This window comes from Lacerta agilis, chromosome 2 (genome assembly GCF_009819535.1).
Source record: "Lacerta agilis isolate rLacAgi1 chromosome 2, rLacAgi1.pri, whole genome shotgun sequence".
NCBI classification, from domain to species: Eukaryota; Metazoa; Chordata; class Lepidosauria; order Squamata; family Lacertidae; genus Lacerta; species Lacerta agilis.
Genome location: NC_046313.1, coordinates 102,545,543 through 102,569,491, shown reverse-complemented (window position 1 = coordinate 102,569,491; position 23,949 = coordinate 102,545,543). Strand labels below are relative to the sequence as shown.

The window sequence follows — 23,949 nt, the reverse complement described above, 5'->3', positions numbered from 1 at the left end:
TGGGTTCCCACAAGGCACGACACAGTGATAACAGCAAGAGCTTTTACTGAATTAACAGAACTGGATAACAGGGACAAAGCAACTGCTTATTTACATTCCTGAAAGCCTGGGCCACACCCACTCCCAACGTGATTGGCTGTCTAAACTTACAAGCTGCAAATCACAACTCAGAGTTCAAGGGCCAATGGCAGAGGCCCAAATCCTGAAATGTTCTGTGATTGGACATCATGTATCGAATCAGAACACAGGAGCTCAGAATCCTTAGTCCAGACTCAAGCTCAGGCAAACAACAGACCACTGAATACATTACAACCATCTGCCACAGTTCAGGGGCAGGAGGTTCTCTGAAAGAACTGGACTTCCAGCAAAGCTGATGAAATGAGCCCTGCTTTCTATCTCCCCCACTGAGGCAGCCCCAAAATGACAGTTGAGGGAGGAGGCGGCCTTGTGGAGCTGCTCTGCCACATCAGAGTCGATGGAGCGATCTGTGGTTCACAACTGTCCCACCGAGTCTGCCTCCTAGCTAGTGACTTTCCACTTTGTACTCCAACAGGGACCAGAAGGTATTACTGCCACTTTTTGACATTCTCACTGTCACTATGGAGCCACCTGAGGTGCTGCAGGTCCCCTCCCAGAAACCGTCTTCGCTCAGCCTCAGTGGGCGAGACTTTCCGCATTCGACAGACACCTCATCTACGCCAGGCAGCTTGAGCTTAAACGTCACATCGCGGTTGGCCGGCAGGACCCCGGCGAGAGGTGCTACCAGCTCAAAGGCATCCTCCCAGTTCGTATAGCTTTGTGGGAAAACCGGCCACGTCACCTTCTTATTCGGGCAGGAGATGAGGTAGCTGAGGGCGCAGTGACTGCTGCCCGGATCGGATGCTTTCTTTGCCCAGATGTGAAGAGCAAAGGCCCCTGCGTGAGGGAGCTGTACCTTCAACTCAACCTTAGTGCCCCAGCAAGTTGTCCAGATGTGACGCCTCCGCAGGTCCTCCGGCGTGCGGCTGGTATCTGAGTCCAGGGTGGCAAAGAAGTCCAGGTCACTCCTCCGAGTGAAAGTGACAACGCAGCGGCCGTCGTCCGTGTGTATGATGGGGCTATCTGGGGAAGCCTCCAGGATCCCCTTCTCCTCCGACAACCAGCTGGGCCCCACAGGCTGGATGAGCGCTTTGGGCAAGCGGAAGCTCTTGTCCACAGATTGGCACACCAGGGAGTATTTTATCACCTGGCTGTAGTTCTCCTCCTTGCTCTTGGAAGGTTTGGCGAAGATGTCCAAGCTATGAGTCCCCACCTCCTGAGGATACACTTCCAGGGTCATCCCGTTCCTCTGCAGGTTCATGAAGCAGTGTTCGTTTGCCCCGTTGAGCTTGCAAAGGAAGAGGGTTGGAGAACGACTCTCAATGGAGACCACTGCCTTGCCGTTTTCTGCGAAAGAAAAGTGAAGAGTTTCCAATTGTTGTTAATACTTATATAAAAGAGAAATGCTCATGAGGAGACTTTCTTGATGGATTTCCTTCTACCTTGCACTGTTATTATTTATACTTAACAGCAAAGGTAAAGCTACCCCTGACCATTAGGTCCAGTCACGGATGACTTTGGGGTTGCGGCGCTCATCTTGCTTTATTGGCAGAGGGAGCCGGCATACAGCTTCCGGGTCATGTGGCCAGCATGACTAAGCCGCTTCTGGCGAACCAGAGCAGCGCACAGAAATGCCATTTACCTTCCCACCGGAGCGGTACCTATTTATTTACTTGCACTTTGATGTGCTTTCGAACAGCTAGGTTGGCAGGAGCAGGGACCGAGCAAAGGGAGCTCACCCCGTCACGGGGATTCGAACCGCCAACATTCTGAACGGGAAGTCCTAGGCTCTGTGGTTTAACCCACTTAACAGTAGACCCATTGAAACTGATTAATGCCACTAAGAGCTCTTAACTTCATGCAGAGTTCTGCCCACTGCAGTGGGACCAGGACCGGTGCCAGGGTTTCTTGCGCCCTAGGCAGACCACCTTCTGGTGCCCCCCGCCGCCCGCCTCCCGCCAAAGCCTGCTTTAGTGGGAGGTGGGGGTGGTGGAGAGGCAAGCAGCAGTTTCTCCACTGTAGCAGAGAAGCTGCTTGTGATGGCCTGGGAGTCAGACTCTGATGCTGAACCTGAGGGATCCCAGCCTGCACAGGATTCCCCGCCTCCAGAACCAGCTGAGCCGGGGCCAGGGCTTGAGCCTGAAGGATCCCCACCTGTGCTGGATCCCCAGGTGCAGGCATCAGCAGAATCTGCTCTGGCTCCTGATGGGAGGGAGGACTCATTGCCTGCAGGTGCTCCACTCCCAGCCTCTTCAGAAGAAGCGGAGGCATCCCCTGGGTCTAGTAACCCACCAGCCTCTCCTGAGCTACAGAGGCTCAGGGCAGAGAGGCGAAGGGAGTTAAGTGTCTGCAGGAGGAGTGCTCGCCTCCAGGCCCGGAGGAGAGGCGAGTCTCCGGAGGATCGGGACCGCCCTAAGCATAGGGCCAGATAAAAGCCAGCCAGACCCAGCCCAAGTTGCGTGAGCAACTTAGTTGCAAGCGTGTGCTCAACCTGCAACCTTGTGCCTGAACCCGCCTTGGACCTTGACCTGCTCCCTGCCTTGCTCCCCGCCGGATTGACCTCCTTTGGACCCCTAGACCCAGGACTGGACTTGGACCTCGCTTCATGGACAAACCCTTGGGGCCAGCACAGTTTGCTCACGCCACACCCGCACTCCCCCTTCGCTGGGGTGCGTTCGGGAGGAACTAGTAGCCATGGCAGACCAGGCGGCTGCGCTAGTGGCATTGGCCCAGGAGAACCAGGCCTTGACCCACACCGTGCAGCAGCTAAGCAATGCGGTTACAGCGCTTCAGCAGCGTTTGGATGCCCTACCGGCTCCTGGGGCCGCCGCCCCAGCTCCTGGCAAGTACCCAGTGGCCCTGCCAGAGAAATTTGATGGGTGCCCAGCCAGCTTTCCCATGTTTCTCGCCCAGGCCAAGCTGTATATTCAGGGGCGAGCTCGGGATTTCCCTGACGACCGCACCAAGGTGCACTTCCTGATCAGCTTGCTGAAGGACCAGGCGGCCAAGTGGGCGTTGCCGCTGCTCCGGCAAGACTCCCCCTTGCTGACAGACTATACGGGGTTTTGCAATCATCTGGAAACCACGTTCGCCAACCCTCAGAAGGGGAGTCAAGCCAATCGGGCAATTCGGCGGTTGAAACAGGGCAAGTCCACAGTGGCCACCTACGCCACGGAATTTCGGCTGCTGGCGCAGGACTTGACCTGGAACGACTCTGCCCTGCGGGACCAGTATCTCGAGGGACTTTCAGACGAGATACTGGATCAGCTGGCCACATTGGATCGCCCTGCCACACTGGATGCCCTCATCCAACGGAGTCTGCAGATAGACGATCGGTTGGAGGACCGTCGCCAGGCCCGGGGCCGCCGGCACTCCGGGCTCCCGGCGCCGGTGCTTCCCTGCAGTTCCGTGGCCAGAGCTGAGTCATTGGAGGAGCCGATGCAGCTCGGGGCAGCGCGGCCTCGCCTCTCCCCCTCGGAAAAGACTCGGCGTCGGGAGGGGAACCTGTGTCTCTACTGCGGTGGGAGTGGACACTACGCCCGAACCTGCCCTGAGAAACGCCAGCCGCAGGGAAAACTGCCAACCCCAGTAGCCGATGGCCCAGGCTACCTGGGGACCCAAGCATCACATGATGGGCCCTCACCAGTGGAATTGCAACACCTCATGATACCGGTGCGTCTATACCCCCCCGGTGGGCCCTGGATTCTCACCCACGCTCTGGTGGATTCGGGGGCAACCCGCTCCTATATGGACTCTGCCTTCGCCACTCAGCATCAGGTGCCGCTTCAGAACAAGCCGGAACCAGTACAGGTGGAGGCAATTGACGGACGGCTCCTACGCTCGGGCGCTGTTACTCGGGAGACCCAGCCCTTGGTCCTGTGCTACCAGCAGCACCGGGAGGTGCGAACCCTGGACATTGCCACCATGCCCCGGTTTCCCCTGGTGCTTGGGATGGACTGGCTGGAGTCACACAATGTTCAGATCGACTGGGTCAATCGGACTGTACGCTTCCCAGACCCGGGTTCCCGTGCTCAGTCCGAGTTAGTAGCAGCTGCCCCCATGGGGCAGGCTGTGTCAACGCTCCCTGCCGTGTACCAGGACTATTTAGACGTGTTCGAGGAACAGGGAGCAGACAAGCTGCCGCCTCATCGGTCCTTCGACTGCGGCATAGACCTACAGCCTGGGGCGCCCCTGCCTGTGAGCCGCCTATATTCTCTTTCGGAGCCAGAGCGTGAAGCTTTGCAGGACTTCCTTCGCAAGAACCTGGAACGTGGGTTCATTAGACCCTCTACCTCACCCACTGCCGCTCCTGTACTCTTCGTTAAGAAGAAGTGTGGGGAGCTTCGCCTCTGCCATGACTACCGGGCCCTGAATAAGATCACCATCCCAGACCGGTACCCCTTGCCCCTTATTGCAGAATTGCTGGAGCGGGTGCAGGGGGCGCAGATGTTCACCAAACTGGACCTCCGAGGGGCCTACAACTTGATTCGGATCCGTGCCGGGGACGAGTGGAAGACTGCATTCGGGACCCGGTATGGGCAGTTTGAATACCTGGTTATGCCGTTCGGATTATGCAACGCGCCCGCCGTGTTTCAACGGTACATCAACCACGTGTTCCAGGACTTGCTAGACAAATACGTGGTGGTGTACCTAGATGATATTCTGATTTATTCCCGTGACCCAGCCCATCACGAGAGTCATGTTCGGTCCGTGTTGCAGCGCTTGCGGGAGCACCGCCTGTACGCCAAGCTCAGCAAGTGCGAGTTCCACCAGCGGTCAGTGGACTTCCTTGGACACCGACTCTCCCCTGACGGGGTGCAGATGGACCCTGGGAAGGTGGCTGCGGTTCGAGAGTGGGCAGCGCCCCGGAACCGCAAGGACTTACAGCGGTTCCTAGGGTTCGCCAACTATTACCGGACCTTCATTGCAGATTATGCTCATCGCACCACCCCATTAACCCGACTGCTGCGCCCCAAGACGCCCTTCTCCTGGGATGAGGAGGCTGAAGTGGCATTTCAGGGGTTGAAAGCCTGTTTCCAGAGGGCGCCGATTTTACAGCATCCTGATCCCTCTCGTCCCTTCGTGGTGGAGACTGATGCCTCCAGTACGGCTCTCGGTGCCATCCTGTCTCAGCAACACGGACCCGATGCGCCACTGTTACCCTGCGCTTACTACTCCCGGCAGCTCCTTCCGGCGGAGCGTAACTATACCGTGTGGGAGCGGGAACTACTGGCCATCAAGGTGGCCTTTGAGGTCTGGCGCCATCATCTTGAGGGGGCACGACACCCGGTGGAAGTGAGAACGGACCACCGGAATCTGGAGTACCTCCAGACCACCCGCAAGTTGAACCAAAGGCAGATCCGGTGGGCGCTGTTTTTCTCCCGGTTCCAGTTCCGGATCCGCTACATCCCTAGCTCCCAAAACCGGAAAGCGGATGCCCTGTCCCGGAAACCTGAGGACGTCGTAGACACTGTACAGCAGGCAGTACCGACGACTATCTTACCACCAGCCGCATTCCTGGCCACTCAGGAGGCCAAGCCGCTGCAGGCTCGGGTGCGAGAACAGCAACGGGTCGACGCTTGGGCACAGGAACGGCTCCGGGAACTGTCTGACGGGTCATGCCCTCGATATCCGGGGCTGGCCCTGCACCAGGGCCTACTGCTGCACCAGGGTCGTCTATACATCCCACCAGGACCATTGCGGGCTGAGGTTCTCCAGATGTCCCACGATGCCCCAGCGGCAGGGCACTTTGGGCGGTACCGGACCACCCATCTGGTAAGCCGGGAGTTCTGGTGGCCCCGCCTGAAGGCTGATGTGGCACGCTATGTTGCTGGTTGCGACGTCTGCCGGCGGGCCAAGGGTCCTACCGGGCGACCCCCCGGTCTGCTCCAGCCATTACCAGTCCCACCGCGTCCCTGGCACACGGTCTCGCTGGACTTTGTGGTGGACTTGCCCCCATCTCGTCACTGTACCTGCCTCCTGGTTTTCACGGACCATTTCACTAAGATGGTGCACTGTGCCCCCTGCCCGTCCATACCCACAGCTAAGGAAACGGCGCAGCTGTACTTGCAGCACATCTTCCGCCTGCATGGCCTGCCCGAGCGTGTGGTTTCTGACCGCGGCGTCCAGTTCACATCCCACTTCTGGCGAGCCCTGCACCAGACCCTTGGGACGGAGGTCTGTCTATCTTCGGCCCACCACCCGCAGACCGATGGCCAGACGGAACGGGCAAATGCGGTGTTGGAGCAGTACCTCCGGTGCTACTGCAGCTTTCAGCAGGATGACTGGGTCGATCACTTGCCATTGGCGGAGTTCGCCTACAACAATGCAGTGAACGCCTCCACCCAGCAGACCCCGTTCCAGGCCTCCTACGGCTACCATCCACGTTTGTTCCCGGACGTGCTGCCAGCTTCCGCGGTCCCCGCAGTGACAGACTGGCTTCAGGAGCTTCAGTCCCAGCAACAATTATTGATGGAGCAACTGCGCCAAGCCAAGGACGCATACAAGGCCCAGGCTGACCGACATCGTCAGGAGGGGCCAGAACTCCGTGTTGGCGATCGGGTGTGGCTCTCCACCCGTCACCTGCATCCTTCTCGGCCCTCACGAAAGCTGGATGCACGATTTGCCGGCCCATTCACCATCACTGCGCAGGTGTCGCCGGTGGCGTTTCGCCTCCAGTTACCTCCATCGCTCAAGGTTCACCCAGTATTCCACCGGTCCCTACTTAGTCCAGTCGCCCCACCCGACGAGTTCCACCCAGACAATCCACGACCGCAGCCAGTTTTGGTTGAGGGGGAGCCTGAGTACGAGGTGGAGCGCATTCTCGACTCACGATACCGCAGGGGGAAGCTCCAATACCTCATCGACTGGAAGGGGTATGGGCCTGAGGATCGTTCATGGGAACCAGCGGGAAACGTCCACGCACCTGCCTGCCTCCGTGATTTCCATGCAGCTTACCCCAGCAAGCCTGGTCCGGCCCCTCGGTTGAGGGGGAGGCCTGGGAGGGGGGATGGTGTGATGGCCTGGGAGTCAGACTCTGATGCTGAACCTGAGGGATCCCAGCCTGCACAGGATTCCCCGCCTCCAGAACCAGCTGAGCCGGGGCCAGGGCTTGAGCCTGAAGGATCCCCACCTGTGCTGGATCCCCAGGTGCAGGCATCAGCAGAGTCTGCTCTGGCTCCTGATGGGAGGGAGGACTCATTGCCTGCAGGTGCTCCACTCCCAGCCTCTTCAGAAGAAGCGGAGGCATCCCCTGGGTCTAGTAACCCACCAGCCTCTCCTGAGCTACAGAGGCTCAGGGCAGAGAGGCGAAGGGAGTTAAGTGTCTGCAGGAGGAGTGCTCGCCTCCAGGCCCGGAGGAGAGGCGAGTCTCCGGAGGATCGGGACCGCCCTAAGCATAGGGCCAGATAAAAGCCAGCCAGACCCAGCCCAAGTTGCGTGAGCAACTTAGTTGCAAGCGTGTGCTCAACCTGCAACCTTGTGCCTGAACCCGCCTTGGACCTTGACCTGCTCCCTGCCTTGCTCCCCGCCGGATTGACCTCCTTTGGACCCCTAGACCCAGGACTGGACTTGGACCTCGCTTCATGGACAAACCCTTGGGGCCAGCACACTGCTGCTCGCCCGCCCCGCCTGCCTGCCCCTGCCAAAGCCTGCTTTAGCGGGAGCCGGGGGTGGTGTAGGGGGCAAGCAGCACCTCTCCGCTACAGCAGAGAAGCTGCTGCTAGCCCCCCCCCGCTCCCCCGCCCAAGCCTGGCCAGTGCCCCCTCCATTTTGGCGCCCTAGGCAATTGCCTAGTTCGCCTTAATGGACGCGCCGGCCCTGAGTGGGACCACGCTTTCCTCTCGGCACATGCCCTCCAAATCTGCTCTAGAAGGTTCTCCAACCCTCTAAAGCAGACCTGGAGGGTGTGAGGAGAGCTGCAGGGGAGAGGAGGGGAAGTGAGAGTTTGTTGTGCTGGTTTATGTTTATTTATTCCGTCAGTAGGTTTTACCAGAGTACAGTGGTGCCCCGCTAGACGAAAATAATTCGTCCTGCGAAAATTTTCGTCTAGCGGGTTTTTCGTCTAGCGAAGCGGCAATGACAGCCGTGCTCCGCTAAACAACAAAAAAAAGACGAAAATATTTCGTCTTGCGAAGCAGCCCCATAGACTTTTTCGTCTTGCAGGGCGGCTTCCGCTAGACGAATGCCGTTCGTCTAGCGAGTTTTTCGTCTAGCAAGGCATTCGTCTAGCGGGGCACCACTGTATTCATTTATGCACTCTGCTGAAATGATATATACAATATGAAATGCACAGGGATTGTCCAGGTCGACCAGGCACAATCCAGCTGCCTCACAATTGTTGTGTGAGGAACTTGCGTGGCCCTCCAGCTGTTGTAAGACTCCAGCTCCCATCGGCCCCTGTTAGCACGAGCAATCGTCAGGGATGATGGGAGTTGTAGTCCAGCGACCTCTGGAGGTTCCCCGATCCACAGGTTCCCTCATCCCTGTTTCAGAATAATGCAGTAGCGACCCATGTTATGGGGCAGTTCGGCTTTGAAAAAAAAGTGAGACGGATTGTCAGTGTAAGTGTGACAGCCAAAAGCAACAAGACAGATGCTTCATATTGACTTTACCTGTTTTGATGACTGACGTTGCCGTGGATGAGCCTGTCAGTCCTACTGAATAAAAGGCAGACCTATACCGCACATTGCGTTCAAACTGCTGCAGTGATAATGTCTGTTTCAGAAGCTGCCAGCTGTGGTCTTCTGGGAAGTGATCATTAATAAACAGAGCAGGATGGGTAAGGAAGTAAAACTCATTGTACCTGCAGAGGGAAGAAGCACAATGGTGCACTCTTTCGTGAAATCTCAGCACCAGGGTCAAACAGAGAAAGATGAGTGTGGAATACTTCTAGGCCTTGTTCAGATGTCAAGTGAAACCATAGCTTAGCATGTTGGGAATGAAACATAGTAAGCCTCGTTCCAACTCCCTCCCCCACAGCCACACATGTGAACAGTCTGGAAACCAGATCCTTGTTTAGATTAACCACAGTCTGTTTTCTCACCCAAATCTGACAAAGTGTGCATGCACACGAAAGCTCATACCAATAACAAACTTAGTTTGCCTCCAAGGTGCTACTGGAAGGAATTTTTTAATTTTGTTTCAACTACGGCAGACCAACAAAGCTACTTACCTGTAATGGGAAAGTTACCTAAAGCTTAGTGTGGAACAATATCGGCCTAGTTCATGTGTATAGCCAGGATTTAAGTTAGGGTGTCAGAACTGAGCTATGTGCGATGCAACTGGTCAGCTACTTAAGTATTTTGATTTATTTACTTGAATGGGGGGGCAGCTGCTCCCCCTGCCTCCCAGTGTGACAGCCAGTGTGGTGTAGTGGTTAAGAGCGGTAGACTCGTAATCTGGGGAACCGGGTTCACGTCCCCGCTCCTCCACATGCAACTGCTGGGTGACCTTGGGCTAGTCACACTTCTCTGAAGTCTCTCAGCCCCACTCACCTCACAGAGTGTTTGTTGTGGGGGAGGAAGGGAAAGGAGAATGTTAGCCGCTTTGAGACTCCTTCGGGTAGTGATAAAACGGGATATCAAATCCAAACTCTTCCTCTTCTTCTTCTCCGCCCCCCCCCCCCCGGCACAGTTCAAATGTCAGGTTTAGCGTGTCGAAAATGAGCCACAGCCAGCCTCACATTCACACTCTCCTCTGCAGTGCTGTGAAGAAACTGGATCCTGGTTCAGATTAATCACAGTTTGTATCTCCCAAATCCGTGCTTAATGTTAACAGTGGTTTGTTTGACAAGCCATGGCTTATCCAGCTAGTTTGTTTAAACCTACTTTCGTTAACACTGGCCACAGCTGAGGCTCTGCACCCTGTGCTAAACCAGCCTTCCCCAATCTGATTCCCTCCAGATGTTGCTGAACTCTATGTCCCATCAACCCCAGCTAGCATGGCCACTGATGAAGGATGATGGGAATTGTAGTCCAAAACAGCTGCAGGGCACTGGGTTGACGAAGGCTGTTGTGTTGCAACAACCTAGCTTCCATCATCCCCAGGATAAGCATAATACTCTAGAACCACTCAAGGGGTGGAGTTTCCATAATTTCCCCCATCACCATCACCTATGGCTTGGTTCTCGTTGCAAATGCTTACAACGACCAGCCCTGTGGCCATCAAATCGCAAACAGACAAAATAAAAAACCTTCTAAAACCAGCAGAAGTAAACTTTACCTTCACCGAGTCCCACACTATCTTTAGGCTTTCTTTTGCCTAACAGCATACCTGAAAAAAAAAATTCCCCAGTAGTGATGTATGGAAGTGAGAGCTGGACCATAAAGAAGGCTGATTGCCAAAGAATTGATGCTTTTGAATTATGGTGCTTAAGGAGACTCTTGAGAGTCCCATGGACTGCAAGATGATCAAACCTATCCATTCTGAAGGAAATCAGCTCCAATACTTTGGCCACCTCATGAGAAGAGAAGACTCCCTGGAAAAGACCCTGATGTTGGGAAAGATGGAGGGCACAAGGAGAAGGGGACGACAGAGGATGAGATGGTTGGACAGTGTTCTCGAAGCTACCAACATGAGTCTGGCAAAACTGCGGGAGGCAGTGGAAGACAGGAGTGCCTGGCATGCTCTGGTCCATGGGGTCACGAAGAGTCGGACACGAATAAACGACTAAACAACAACAACAAATACCTGAAAGTGAAGTTTTCGTCACCATCCATGTAGCCACTTCCCCATGTACTGTCCAAAAGGTGCCACCTTCCATCAAGATGGACAGCATTCCAAGCATGATCACTCTCTCCCTTAAAGACTTGTCCTGGTTTGTACCCAAAGCCTTTGGAGTACCCAGACAACTTCTTGCACTGTATCCCTGCAATACTGAGGGGGGAAAGAAAGGTATTCAGGAACGCCATTGTGGTTGCTTTCACTGCTCTTTTGGGCTGGAATTGTCATGCATCATTTTTGTTCTGTTTTCAGAACAAGAAGCCAAAAAACATTATTTTCAAGCCCACTGCATTTTGTGCATTGACATAGAAGCCATTGTTAGAAGCAAAATCTGGCAGCCTGAGAATCTCAGCTTACTTTCTGAAGACAGACAGACAGACAGACAGACAGAGAAATTTAGCTTAAGTTTTAAGGTAGCACAGAGGGGCTTTAAAACATGCAGGCAGAGCTTGGTGAAGGATGCTTGTTAGGGAGGGTGTGAAGTGTAGGTGGGTTCCCACGAGGCAAGACACAGTGATAACAGCAAGAACCTTTATTGAATTAACAGAACTGGACAACAGGGGCAAAGCAACTGCTTGGATACATTTCTGAAGGCCTGGGCCACTCCCACTCCCAACGTGATTGGCTGTCTAAACTTCCAAGCTGCGAATCATGACTCAGAGTTTAAGGGCCAATGGCAGAGGCCCAAATCCTGAAATGTTCTGTGATTGGATATCATGTATTGAACCAGAACACAGAGGCTCAGAATCTTTAGTCCAGACCAGGGGTCAGTAAACTTTTTCAGCTGTAGGCCGGTCCACCATCCTTCAGACCATGTGGTGGGCCAGACTGTATTTTGAAAAAAAATAATGAACGAATTCCTATGCCCCACAAATAACCCAGAGAGAGATGCATCTTAAATAAAAGCACACGTTCTACTCATGTAAAAACACCAGGCAGGCCCCACAAATAACCCAGAGATGCATTTTAAATAAAAGGACACATTCTACTCATGTAAAAACACGCTGATTCCCGGACCGTCCGTGGGCCGGATAGAAAAGGCGATTGGGCCGCATCCGGCTCACGGGCCTTAGGTTGCCTACCCCTGGTCCAGACTCAAGCTGAGGCAAATACAGACCACTGAATACATAGCAGGGCATGTACAAGATTTCCAGCAGACCTGTGTTTTGGTCCTTCTTTCCATAATGGTGCATTAGAATATAAAATGCAAACTAAGAGAATATGAGCTGAATACTACTGAAAACAAGATAATCATTAATTGATTTTAATGTATCTACCTCAATTACAATGCAAGCCTATACTGTATATCAGAATTTGCTTCAGGAGCATTCATAGTTTGGTGCTGGGGTAGGGAACCCATGGCTCCCCATATCTCCCATCATCCTTGCGAAGTAACAACTGTTTGTCATGGAGGCTGGGGCCAATAGAAATTACCTGCACATTTCTTCAAAGAGTCCAGCATATCCAGCGCAAATGCCCTTTCCTGACTGAAGGACATCCGCTGCCTCACAAGACACCTTGTCAAGGTTATGGTAGCCTTCCACATCATATTCTGGAGAAAAAAAGACAGTTGTGAAATACCACTCCAAAGCAGGAAATGCACAGTGAATAAGGGACTGCAACAGTTTCACTTGGGTTGCAAACTTTGAGCAGAAGATCAGAGTGATTGATCAATTAAATGAAAATATTGTTACATGGGACATGGGTGGCGCTGTGGTCTAAACCACTGAGCCTCTTGGGCTTCCCAATCGGAACATCGGCGGTTCAAATCCCCGCGATGGGGTGAGCTCTGTCCCAGCTCCTGCCAACCTAGCAGTTCGAAAGCACACCAGTGCAAGTAGATAAATAGGTACCACTGCGACGAGAAGGTAAATGGCGTTTCTGTGCACTCTGGTTTCCGTCCTAGTGTCCCATTGCACCAGAAGCGGTTTAGTCCTGCTGGCCATATGACCTGGAAAGCTTCCATGGCCTGAAAGCAAGATGAGCGCCGCAACCCCATAGTCTCCTCGCTCTGACTGAACTTAACCGTCCAGGGGTCCTTTCTCTTTCCCTTTTTACCTACAGGTGAAACTCGAAAAATTAGAATATCATGGAAAGGTTCATTTCTTTCAGTAATTCAACTTAAAAGGTGAAACTAATATATGAGATAGACTCATGACATGCAAAGCGAGATATGTCAAGCCTTTATTTGTTATAATTGTGATGATTATGGCGTACAGCTGATGAGAACCCCAAATTAACAATCTCAACTTTGGGGTTTTCATCAGCTGTACGCCATAATCATCACAATTATAACAAATAAAGGCTTGACATATCTCGCTTTGCATGTCATGAATATGTTTCATATATTAAACTCCAGTAGCTAATGAAAACAATTGCTTACTTAAATGGACTTTTCCATGATATTCTAATTTTCTGAGTTTCACCTGTATTGTTACATGTCACCCTACCTTTAATGCACATTCAAAGCACATTCTTTCCCTCAAATAATTCTGGACACTGTCGAATACGCCTCACAGAGTTACAATTGCCAGCAACACTCGACACACCACAGTGCCCAGACTTCCTTGAGGAAAAGAATGTGTTTTGAATGTACCTCAGCTGACTCTGCAGTCAGTTCAAAAGAAAAGGGACAACCAGCACCACAAGAGACTTCCTGCTCCTCTCACAGCATGCCAGCAGGACTGGTGGTCAGGAATGATGGGAGTTGTAGTCCAACAATATGGCCGCAGGTTCCCCACCCTGTTTCAGAGTTTTCTCCCTCCTGTGGGGCATCCACACATCTACCAGCTGCATGGCAGGCAGGACTTCGAAAGGAAAATCTCTCCCAGTATAGATGGAGATGCAGGGCTAGGGGAAAGATTTACCTGTGGAATGCCTTCCGTTTGTGATGTTGTCAGAAGTAAAGGGGCACAAGCATATAAAAAGTTGTCACCATCACCTACCTATGTGGTGGCAAATCCACACCCAAATGGCTCGGACTTTCTCCAGGTCACTGTGGGCTTTTTGGAGCAAGACACTCACAAGGTTCGCCACACTATTTCTGACGTTTACCTGTTTCACAAATGGGAATAGATTCAGTAGCTTTTAATATGGAAAAGGGGTACCCAGTTCCATTTTTCTATCTAAGGCAACCACCTGTTTAAATAAAGCCTAGGGTGCAATCCTACACGCACTTACAAGGGTGTCAGTATTTTCTCCGTTCGTTTTTTTGGGGTTTTTTTACATTTCAAAGTCATCCTATTTAATTTGCACTTTCCAAAATGATACACACAAACTGAAACATAGCAATCGTTCAGAATCTGCACTGCTCTGGGTGTTGCAGTGCAGTTCTCCAAACAGGAATGTCTGCAAAAATGTATGTACATGTAATAAATACGCATGCACTCAGGTAATACAGGTGAAACTCGAAATATTAGAATATCGTGGAAAAGTTCATTTATGTAAGCAATTGTTTTCATTAGCTACTGGAGTTTAATGTATGATATAGACTCATGACATGCAAAGCGAGATATGTCGAGCCTATGTCGAGCCTTTATTTGTCATCAGCTGTACGCCATAATCATCACAATTATAACAAATAAAGGCTTGACATATCTCGCTTTGCATGTCATGAGTCTATCTCATATATTAGTTTCACATTTTAAGTTGAATTACTGAAAGAAATGAACCTTTCCACAATATTCTAATTTTTCGAGTTTCACCTGTATGTGCATAAGAACACATTGTATTAGGGGAAATGCTTTGCAAAAATCTGTACATTAGGAGAAATTTGCATTAGAATGCTGTTGCATTTTCCGAGCGTGTGTCAGTCTTTATGAACACATTGGTGCTTACTTCTGAGTAAAACTGCACAGAACTGCACATTAAAAATTGTTCTGAAGGGAGAAGCATGCACAACCTTTTCCAGGCCACACAGCCATGCCATTCTCACAATCTTTGGCTGAAATTCAAATCCCCTTTGTGCCAGGCAATGGGTGGTGGTCTTGGTTTTGGCAGAAGTGCTGACTTCTACTGGTGGAGAGAGATGCCAGCCTCCGTCCACCAGTACAGAGCAACCTGTTCCACCTGTGGGTGAGCGAAACCACAGCCAGCAGGGCATTCTGGGAGCCAGGGCTGTATTACCCATAGGCGCTAGGGGTGTGGGGCACCCGGGCGCCGGGCTTTCAGGGGCGCCAGGCCAAGAGTCCGGGGCCTGAGAGTTGAGTCTGGGGAAGAGCCCACCCATTGGTCGGAGCGCCGCAGCGGGCTCTTTTGCTGCGGGGGCTCTGTGCCACAAGTTTGGGGGTGACTGAGCCAGTGAGACGCTGAGGCAGCCAGCCAGCCAGCTCCGCCCTTCTGTGCTCCTGGGACTGGGCAACCGGGGGGGGGGCCTACATAAATAGGCGCTCTGTTGTGTCTGCCCACCATGTGGAAAACAGGAGCAGGGTCTTGCGACTCGTGATGTTTCCCATTGGGAACGGAGGGTTTCCTCCTATCAGGAGAGCACACTTGAAGGCACCCTCAAATTCCAAATCCACATGGAAAAGGATCTCTGCATCCCAGGAAATTCCATACAGGACTGTTATCCCACCCTTTTAAAAGAGATTGCGTACCTTTGATGCATAGGCATCCAGTTCCTTAAACTGCGTCAAGTCGACTGGTATTGTTTTCAGACAGGATTTATCCCATGGGTAATCTAGGAACAAACATGGAAAAGTGATTCTATAAACAGAGGAAGTCCAGTGGAAAAACAGAAGGGGGCGAAAAGGAGAAGGACCTAAAATGTGATTACTAGGGTTGGACTACAGTGAACCGGAAAGGGCAAATAAACAGGGAGCCACTGGCCATGCGTGTTAGGGCTGATGGGAATTGTAGTCTAACAACACCTGGTGAGCTAAAGACTCCCCACACAAAATACAGTGGTACCTCGTGTTAGTAGGTGTTCCGGGTTGTGAACTTTGCCCCGGGATACGAATGCAATCCGCTTCCGGGGCCGCGGGAGGCCTATGTAGGGAATGCGCGCCTCAGCTTAAGAACGCTTTGGGTTAAGAACGGACTTCTGGAACGAATGAAGTTCGTAACCTGAGGTACCACTGTGTACAGGATCCAGGCCTGTATAACGAACAACTTATAAAAGGCAAAAGATTTATGTGATCTGAAGAGAAACCATTCTTACAGGAAGAGAAAAATGTTACCAGAAGAATTAGAAACCAGGAAGAGGAGGTCTTTAATAAAGAATGGGGGAAATTTATAATTTATTTGAAAAGCTATTGTAAACAATTACATATGGAAGAAGAAGAGTTTGGATTTGATATCCTGCTTTTCACTACCCGAAGGAGTCTCAAAGCAGCTAACATTCTCCTTTCCCTTCCTCCCCCACAACAAACACTCTGTGAGATGAGTGGGGCTGAGAGATTTCAAAGAAGTGTGACTAGCCCAAGGTCACCCAGCAGCTGCATGTGGAGGAGCGGAGACGCGAACCCAGTTCACCAGATTACGAGCCTACCGCTCTTAACCACTACACCACACTGGCTCTCTATATTGGTAGGATTGACAGAAAACTTGTGTAAAAATTCAAAATATGGATTGAGAGAGGATTTATAAAAATAGAGTTATGAAAGAGATACAGAGGGGGAAATTAAGATCCCCAAGGTGTGGGGGGGAGGAAGTCAAAATGGATTATATGTTTATGTATTTAATTCATTTGTTTATGGAAAATGGAAAATGGAAAAATAAAAATTATATATCTAAATAAAAACAACAACTTATATTTACCATACAGATCTAGTCCCTTAGACAGCCTTGATCCCTGTTCTCCATCATCCTGAAACCCTGCAAAACGGTTATTGCTGGGATGAGACAGTATGTACATTAAAACGTATTTTGCAACACTCATCATTCCTGGTCCTTAGCCATGCTGGCTGGGAAACAATGGGAGCCCAACAACATGCATACAGTCACAGATACCTTGATATATTGCTCTTATGTTAGTGTAATTTCCATAAGGGTAAAGGTACCCCTGACCATTAGGTCCAGTTGCGGACGACTCTGGGGTTGAGCGCTCATCTCGCTCAGTAGGCTGAGGGAGCCAGCGTTTGTGTGCAGACAGCTTCCAAGTCATGTGGCCAGCATGACTGGGGAAACCAGAGCAGTACATGGAAATGCCGTTTACCTTCCCGCCGGAGTGGTACCTATTTATCTACTTGCACTTTGATGTGCTTTCGAACTGCTAGGTGGGCAGGAGCTGGGACCAAACAACGGGAGCTCACCCCGTCATGGGGATTCGAACCGCCAACCTTCTGATTGGCAAGCCCTAGGCTCTGTGCAATGCTGCAGAAGCTGCTGCCACCCAGAGGCTGCTAGGCTACAAACCCAACCAACATGGGGGAAGGCAATCTTCCAGCATCAGTTTGGATGCTCATGAGTTCCAGTGTTAAGGGAGATGGAGGAAAAACACTGCACCCTTGATCCACCCCCTTGATTCAGTAAAATCACTGTTCTGAATTCTGCCTTTAGGGAGTGGGCCATAGCTCACTGCTGGAGCATCTGCTCTGCAAGCAGAAAGTCCCTGGTTCAAACTCAAACATCTCCTGAAAGTGCTATGAATGTCTCTCGCCTGAAATGCCGGGAGGCTGTTTGCTGGTCAGTATAAACAATACTGGTCTAGATGAACCAATGATCTGACTCAGGACTCATTCACATTTCCACTTGTGCCATGGTTATAAAAAATGGGTCTGAGTGGTTCCCCACTTTTCCATTGCTTTCTAGGCACGGCTCCGGGCAGTTTTCTGTTTGCCCCACAACTTTCCCAAGGAAAACCTGCTCTTTACTGCTGAATCAAAACAAACATCAATCTGCAGAAAAGCCTGTTGATGTTTGCTCCAATGAAATGGTAAAAAATGTGGTTCCCATTGAGAGTGGCAGGGGACAAACAGAAGTGTGAACGAATCCTCAATATCAAATAGCTATTTTATTTTATTTTATTTTGACAAAGTAATAATCATAAATAAATAAGAATAAAAATGTGCACCCCAACACTGAGACCATTCCATTGTAACTATCCAACCTCCCAAAATTTCAACCCCTCTTGCGATGGTTTGACCCCTTTCCGTTTTAACTGTACAAATTCTACAAACACCTTCCATATCTCCTTGAAATCGTTTCTCCTGCATAATCCCTGTCTTACCTTAATGGCACATGTTATTTTATCATTAATAGCTTTATCCCACACCTCTTTATACTATTCTTCCATTTTATATTCTGCTTGCCCCTTCCATCTCCTAGCTACCATAATTCAGGAAGCTGTCAATAAATATGTGAGCAAGTTCTTCATAGACTGCGAACTTTCTGTTGTTGTTGTTGTTCAGTCGTTCAGTCGTGTCCGACTCTTCGTGACCCCATGGACCAGAGCACGCCAGGCACCCCTATCCTCCACTGCCTCCCGCAGTTTGGCCAAACCCATGCCAGTCGCCTCGAGAACACCATCCAACCATCTCATCCTCTGTCGTCCCCTTCTCCTTGTGCCCTCCATCTTTCCCAACATCAGGGTCTTTTCCAGGGAGTCTTCTCTTCTCATGAGGTGGCCAAAGTACTGGAGCCTCAACCTCCTACCCCATTGTAAATTGATAATAATGCTAACTGTGGACTTTCAATCAGCTTTAACCCAGTGATTTCTATTATCTCCTTAAACACCCTTTACCAGAAACATTGTCCATATTTACACCCGCACCACATGTGAACCTAAGTCCCATTTGGAGCCCTTACCTTCATTGTCCTTCCCTGTCCACTCAGGAAATACTTGGATTCCTGCAACACCAGGAACACACATGCACACAAAGAATGAGTTACACACACATATATATTCATAGGAACACAAGGTGGAATAATACATTATAGGATTGGGGGTTATTTTGCAATTTAATCTTTAATGATTTTTAAATATTAAGTCCCTTCACCACATAAAGAACAACAAAAACAGATCCCATCAGATACAAAGAAAATGTTACATATAAAATAAAATTCTTCCATATGTTGAGACTTCCATTGTCCTCAATATGGGTCCTTCGTTTCCTTGTTGACTGCATATTTCTATACTCTTTATCTTAACATAAATTATCCATGATCTTTGTAGCATACTACATTGCAGAAGTTAATCAAAGCATGTCGAAGATTTCATATGAGTACAATGCTTTTTTAAATATAATCTGAACAAATCCCATTCTTTTTTAAACTGTTGGTTTGTCTGGTTCCTAATTTTTCCTGTCATCTTTGCCAATTGTACATATTCAAGTACTTTCACCTGCCACTCCATTTTAGTTGGTGTTTTATCTCTCTTCCACCATTTAGCTATTAAGATTCTTGCGGCAGCAGTTGCATACATGAATATATTTCTCAGCAATTTCAGAATATGGGGTGGGGGGTTATTTTTGATGTCCATCTTTGGGTCCTCTGCCTGCCTGTGGTTTTATATCTTTAAAATGAGATTCTAATGACAGGGAGGCTGTGAACAAGTCTCTTGGTTAAGCTCATAGCTCTAGCCAAACCTGTTTAGCATTCCTGTGCATGTCTAAAAAGTACAGGTCACTTCTTGCTTCCAGAAGGTTACAGAATATGCTGTTGGAGATTCATTCCCCATGTGCAGTCATGGGTTTGTGTCTATCACATGACTGGGTATGTGTTTTGATTACACAGGAATGGGATATGACATAGACAGGATGTTTTGTCTTACTGTGTTCCCTGAAGTGGGACTATTGTCCTTTGTTCTTTCTCTTTGCTGTGTGATGTTAGACAGAGAGGGAGCCATGTTGCAGAGCTCCGTGTGTTATATGTAAATAAAGTAGATTAGCCAACATGCTGAGTTGCTGAGGTCTGTTACGCAACTGTGCAAACCTCTGCGGATGCCTAAGAGTGTGCTGATGTCTCCTGGCATCAGTTGCTGTGATGTTCGGGCTGAAGAAGCTTAAGAAGATCTCGAACGATCATCCAGGAGGGAGGGAACATGCCAGTCGGGCATGTGTCTCTGCCAGGGTCCTACTTGTGAGTAGGCCGTTTCCTGACATATGCAACACTTACGATTATGTCATCCTCAGTGTTCTTGATCTGCCACATTCACTACAGCATCCTTTAATTCACATTAAAGCAGCTCGGGTAGGAGGAAGCTGGAACATTTCCCATAAAAAAAATACTCTGTTTTCTTACGCATTGTAACATAGAAGCGGACCTACCTTTTCTGAAGGAGAACTTCTTTTTGCTCCGCGATGTGCTGTGCCTAGGATGTATTTCTACAGTGATTTGATCTGGCAAAAAACAAACAACCAGAACTTGCAAACAGAGGTATCAAGTCAACTACACAGTAAAAACATACAAAATTGGCAGGGAAAATGAAATGCCCCTCCTGCTGCTTTTAAGGGGAGTGGGTGGGAAACCTGCTTCGTACGGGTTGAAATGGTTCGCTCTTTCTCATGGGTTTTGAAATAACCGAATATTCATTTTTAAGCGGTAGCATGTTAACGCTCTGGGTTTGGAATGAGGAAGCCCTTGTGCAGGCTCCATATCACATATCAAAGGTGACATAAGCAAAATAAATCCAGATTGCAGAAAAGTACCACTGAAGAAGGGATGCAGGTGGCGCTGTGGGTTAAACCACAGAGACTAGGGCTTGCCGATCAGAAGGTCAGCGGTTCGAATCCCTGCGACGGGGTGAGCTCCCGTTGCTCGGTCCCTGCTCCTGTCAACCTAGCAGTTTGAAAGCATGTCAAAGTGCAAGTAGATAAATAGGTACCGCTCCGGTGGGAAGGTAAATGGTGTTTCCGTGCGCTGCTCTGGTTCACCAGAAGCGGCTTAGTCATGCTGGCCCCATGACCCGGAAGCTGTACGCCGGCTCCCTCGGCCAGTAAAGTGAGATGAGCGTCACAACCCCAGAGTCGTCTACGACTGGACCTAATGGTCCTTTACCTTTACCACTGAAGAAGCAACTATCAGGAAATGATGGTGCCAGAGAATACTGAAAAATCAGAAGCTGAAAATACCCAATGCACACCCTTTAAAAAAGTCTTGTTGTTGTTGTTACTACAAATGGGCTTTTCTTTCAAACCAAGCTCCTTATCAAGATTCCCTTAGCAAGATCATTCTTACAGCAATTGTAGTTAATGTTATCAACATTCACCGGCTCACATACTTTGTTTAGGCTCATAGGTAACAACCGGCAGATGATCCTCATTGTGCGTTTCAGCTGCCTGGCCTGTTTAAAGAACAAAGAGAGCATTTCAGAGACCGGGAAAAAAAAGATTTTTTAAAAAGCCTATGTTGTTGCATAACTTATTTTGTAAAATCTACACACTGCTTCATTACCGCATTTACGCAAAGCCAATGCGCCGTCAAATCTAATGCGCAACTCCGTTTTCAAAACCTTGAAACCAAAAAAGGATTTGCTGGCGAATGTAAATACGCCATCAAATCTAATGGGCACCCTAATTTTCACAACGTAGTTTGGCCAAAGGAAAGGTGCGCATTACATTCGAGTAAATACGGTATAAAATGTTATGAAAACTTCCCGCGGGGGCAGACTGACCCCCAAGGCAGACGAAGCCTCCGTGCCCTCTGGCTTCAGGAGTCCAGGGGCACAATGTAATATGCGGTTGTTCCCAGGTTGAAAACAACACACACAAGCCTTTTAGGCTAAAACCTACTTTATTGTAGATAAAGAGCAGAATGTCTCTGCGTAGCCAGCTCGTTATTTCAGAGTTGTCTATTAAAGTGTCTGCGTCTCCTGAGGAGTAGTTTGATGGTGACAAGCAAAGAACATTAAGTTTTAGGTTGTTCTCTGAAGGTCTCCACTCAGGGTAATAATAATAATAATAATAATAATAATAATAATAATAATAATAATACAGTAATTTATTTATACCCCACCCATTTGACTCGGTTTCCCCAGCCACTCTGGGCGGTTCCCAACAGAATATTAAAAACACGACAAAACATCAAACATTAAAAACTTCCCTAAACGGGGCTGCCTTTAGTCAGATAGTTGTTTGTTTCCTTGACATCTGAGGGGTGGGTGTTCCACAGGGAGGGCGGCACTACCGAGAAGGCCCTCTGCCTGGTTCCCTGTAACCTCACTTCTCTCAGGGAGGGAACCGGCAGAAGGCCCTTGGAGCTGGACCTCAGTGTCCGGGTTGAACAGTTGGGGGTGGAGAGGCTCCTTCAGGTTTAGCCTACTGAACACACATAGAGTTGCTTCTACTTGAATCCTTAAAGGTGCTTCAAGCGAGGCCTCCCCATAAGATCTCAACAAGTGAGAGGGGCCCCATTATTTATTTATTTAGTACACGCATGTGCCAAATGTACGTCTTTCATTCCTCCCAGAACTCGAGGCAGCGTACATAGGGAATTCCCAGGAAGCCTCCCGTCCAGCCCTGACTGGACCCAAACATGCTTGGCTTCAGCAAAGGTGGCTGCATCATCGGTCTTCCCACCCTGCCCTGGCATCTGAGGGAAAGGCTCTCTGTAGAGACACCCATGTCAGCAGACATCACCCTCCCTGCTGTTTCCCAATGTTATAATAAGGGAATTTCCCGCAAAAAAAGGGAAAAGGTTGACAGCTATGGTGACATGCAAAGCTACAACATTGTGTCACGCTAGACAATTTGCCCCCCAAAAGAAGGCCTTACAGTTGATGGTTAAACAGCAAACCACTCTCACCTGTGATTCTGGGATTCTCGTTTATTTCTTGACACGTTCCTTCTTCGGCTCGAGCTGTTGGAAATATGACTTGCCATGATCAATATTATCCCTGAAGCATGCAACCAAGCCCATGTCCATATGTTAGCTGAGAGTACCTCACAAGCCGCAGCACTAACGTCTATGGAGGTCATTTTGGGAGAGATCATTTCATATGTTTATCTCTCTAAGTCCAGGATAGGGAACCTGCAGCCCTCCAGATGTTGCGCTGCAACTCCTATCATCTCTCACCATTGGCCATGCTAGCCAGAATTGATGAGTATTGCACACCCAACAGCATCTGGAGGGTCACAGGTTCCCCACCCCTGCTCTTTGCTTACCAAAAATTGTCTGCAAACACCCCCACTGGATATGGAGGCTGCACGACCTTCTGTTATTCTATTATTACTCCCACCAGTGCATATGGGACCCTTCCTGGTAAGGGTGTGAGCCCAATCATAGTCCATATACTTCTTTCACTGCCTCCCATTTTCCTCCGAGGGAAATTGAGAAAACCACATGCAAGTCAGCCTGCTCACTGCTTATAGTTTAGTTTAGTTCGTTAATTAAAACTATGTGTTTGCATGCAAGGTCTTCCCACAGTATATTCCTGGGGATCCTGCCATCTTCCATTGTGTGGACATGGTAAATGTAAAGGTAAAGGACCCCTGGATGGTTAAGTCCAGTCAAAGGCGACTATGGGGTTGTGGTGCTCATCTCGTTTTCAGGCCAAGGAAGCCGGTGTTTGCCTGCAGACAGCTTTCCGGGTCATGTGGCCAGCACGACTAAACCACTTCTGGCGCAATGGAACACTGTGACGGAAACCAGAGTGCACGGAAACGCCATTTACCTTCCCGCTGCAATGGTACCTATTTATCTACTTGCACTGGCATGCTTTTGAAATGCTAGGTTGGCAGAAGCTGGTACAGAGCAACGGGAGCTTACCCCGTCATGGGGATTCGAACCGCCGACCTTCCGATTGGCAAGCCCAAGAGGCTCAGTGGTTTAGACCACAGCGCAACCCGCGTCCCTGGTTGTGGACATGACCAAGTGAGCGTAGACGTTGCTGAGACAGAAGTGCGAACATGCTGGCAATGTGGGTTTGGGAGAGCACGTCTTTCTTGGAGACTCTGTCCTGCCATGTGACATTCCTGACACAATGCACGAGGAGAAAAACTCTCCAGCAAGATCTAGCACATTAGACAAGCACAGACATAACAAGGAACTAACTGTGGCTCCGCGGGACAAAACTGGCCAAATAAATTGACAGCAGTGCCCCTGTGGAAAGCTTTACCATTCCGGGAACACGTTTCTCTCACCGGCTAATCTGCGCTGTCTGTTTGATTGCTGCACCGTCCCATCTTCTACTTGATCTGTTGAAAAAAATACAATTCACCATCACTGCTCTGGCTTGTGTTGTGCCTGTCTTTCTCACATGTGTGCAGGGGG

General features: G+C 49.9%; 1 protein-coding gene across 1 annotated transcript; it reads right to left on the bottom strand.

Moving 5' to 3' along the window:
* Nucleotides 1-189: 189 nt before the first annotated feature.
* LOC117042336 (kyphoscoliosis peptidase-like) lies at nucleotides 190-19,984 on the bottom strand. The gene is made up of 8 exons (XM_033141885.1): nucleotides 19,981-19,984; nucleotides 18,547-18,588; nucleotides 15,396-15,478; nucleotides 13,746-13,854; nucleotides 12,235-12,352; nucleotides 10,768-10,953; nucleotides 8,691-8,881; nucleotides 190-1,425 (listed from the first exon to the last, which is right to left on the bottom strand). Exons 1-8 carry the CDS (start codon nucleotides 19,982-19,984, stop codon nucleotides 524-526), a joined length of 1,635 nt encoding a protein of 544 aa, XP_032997776.1. The 3' UTR covers nucleotides 190-523.
* Nucleotides 19,985-23,949: the final 3,965 nt, after the last annotated feature.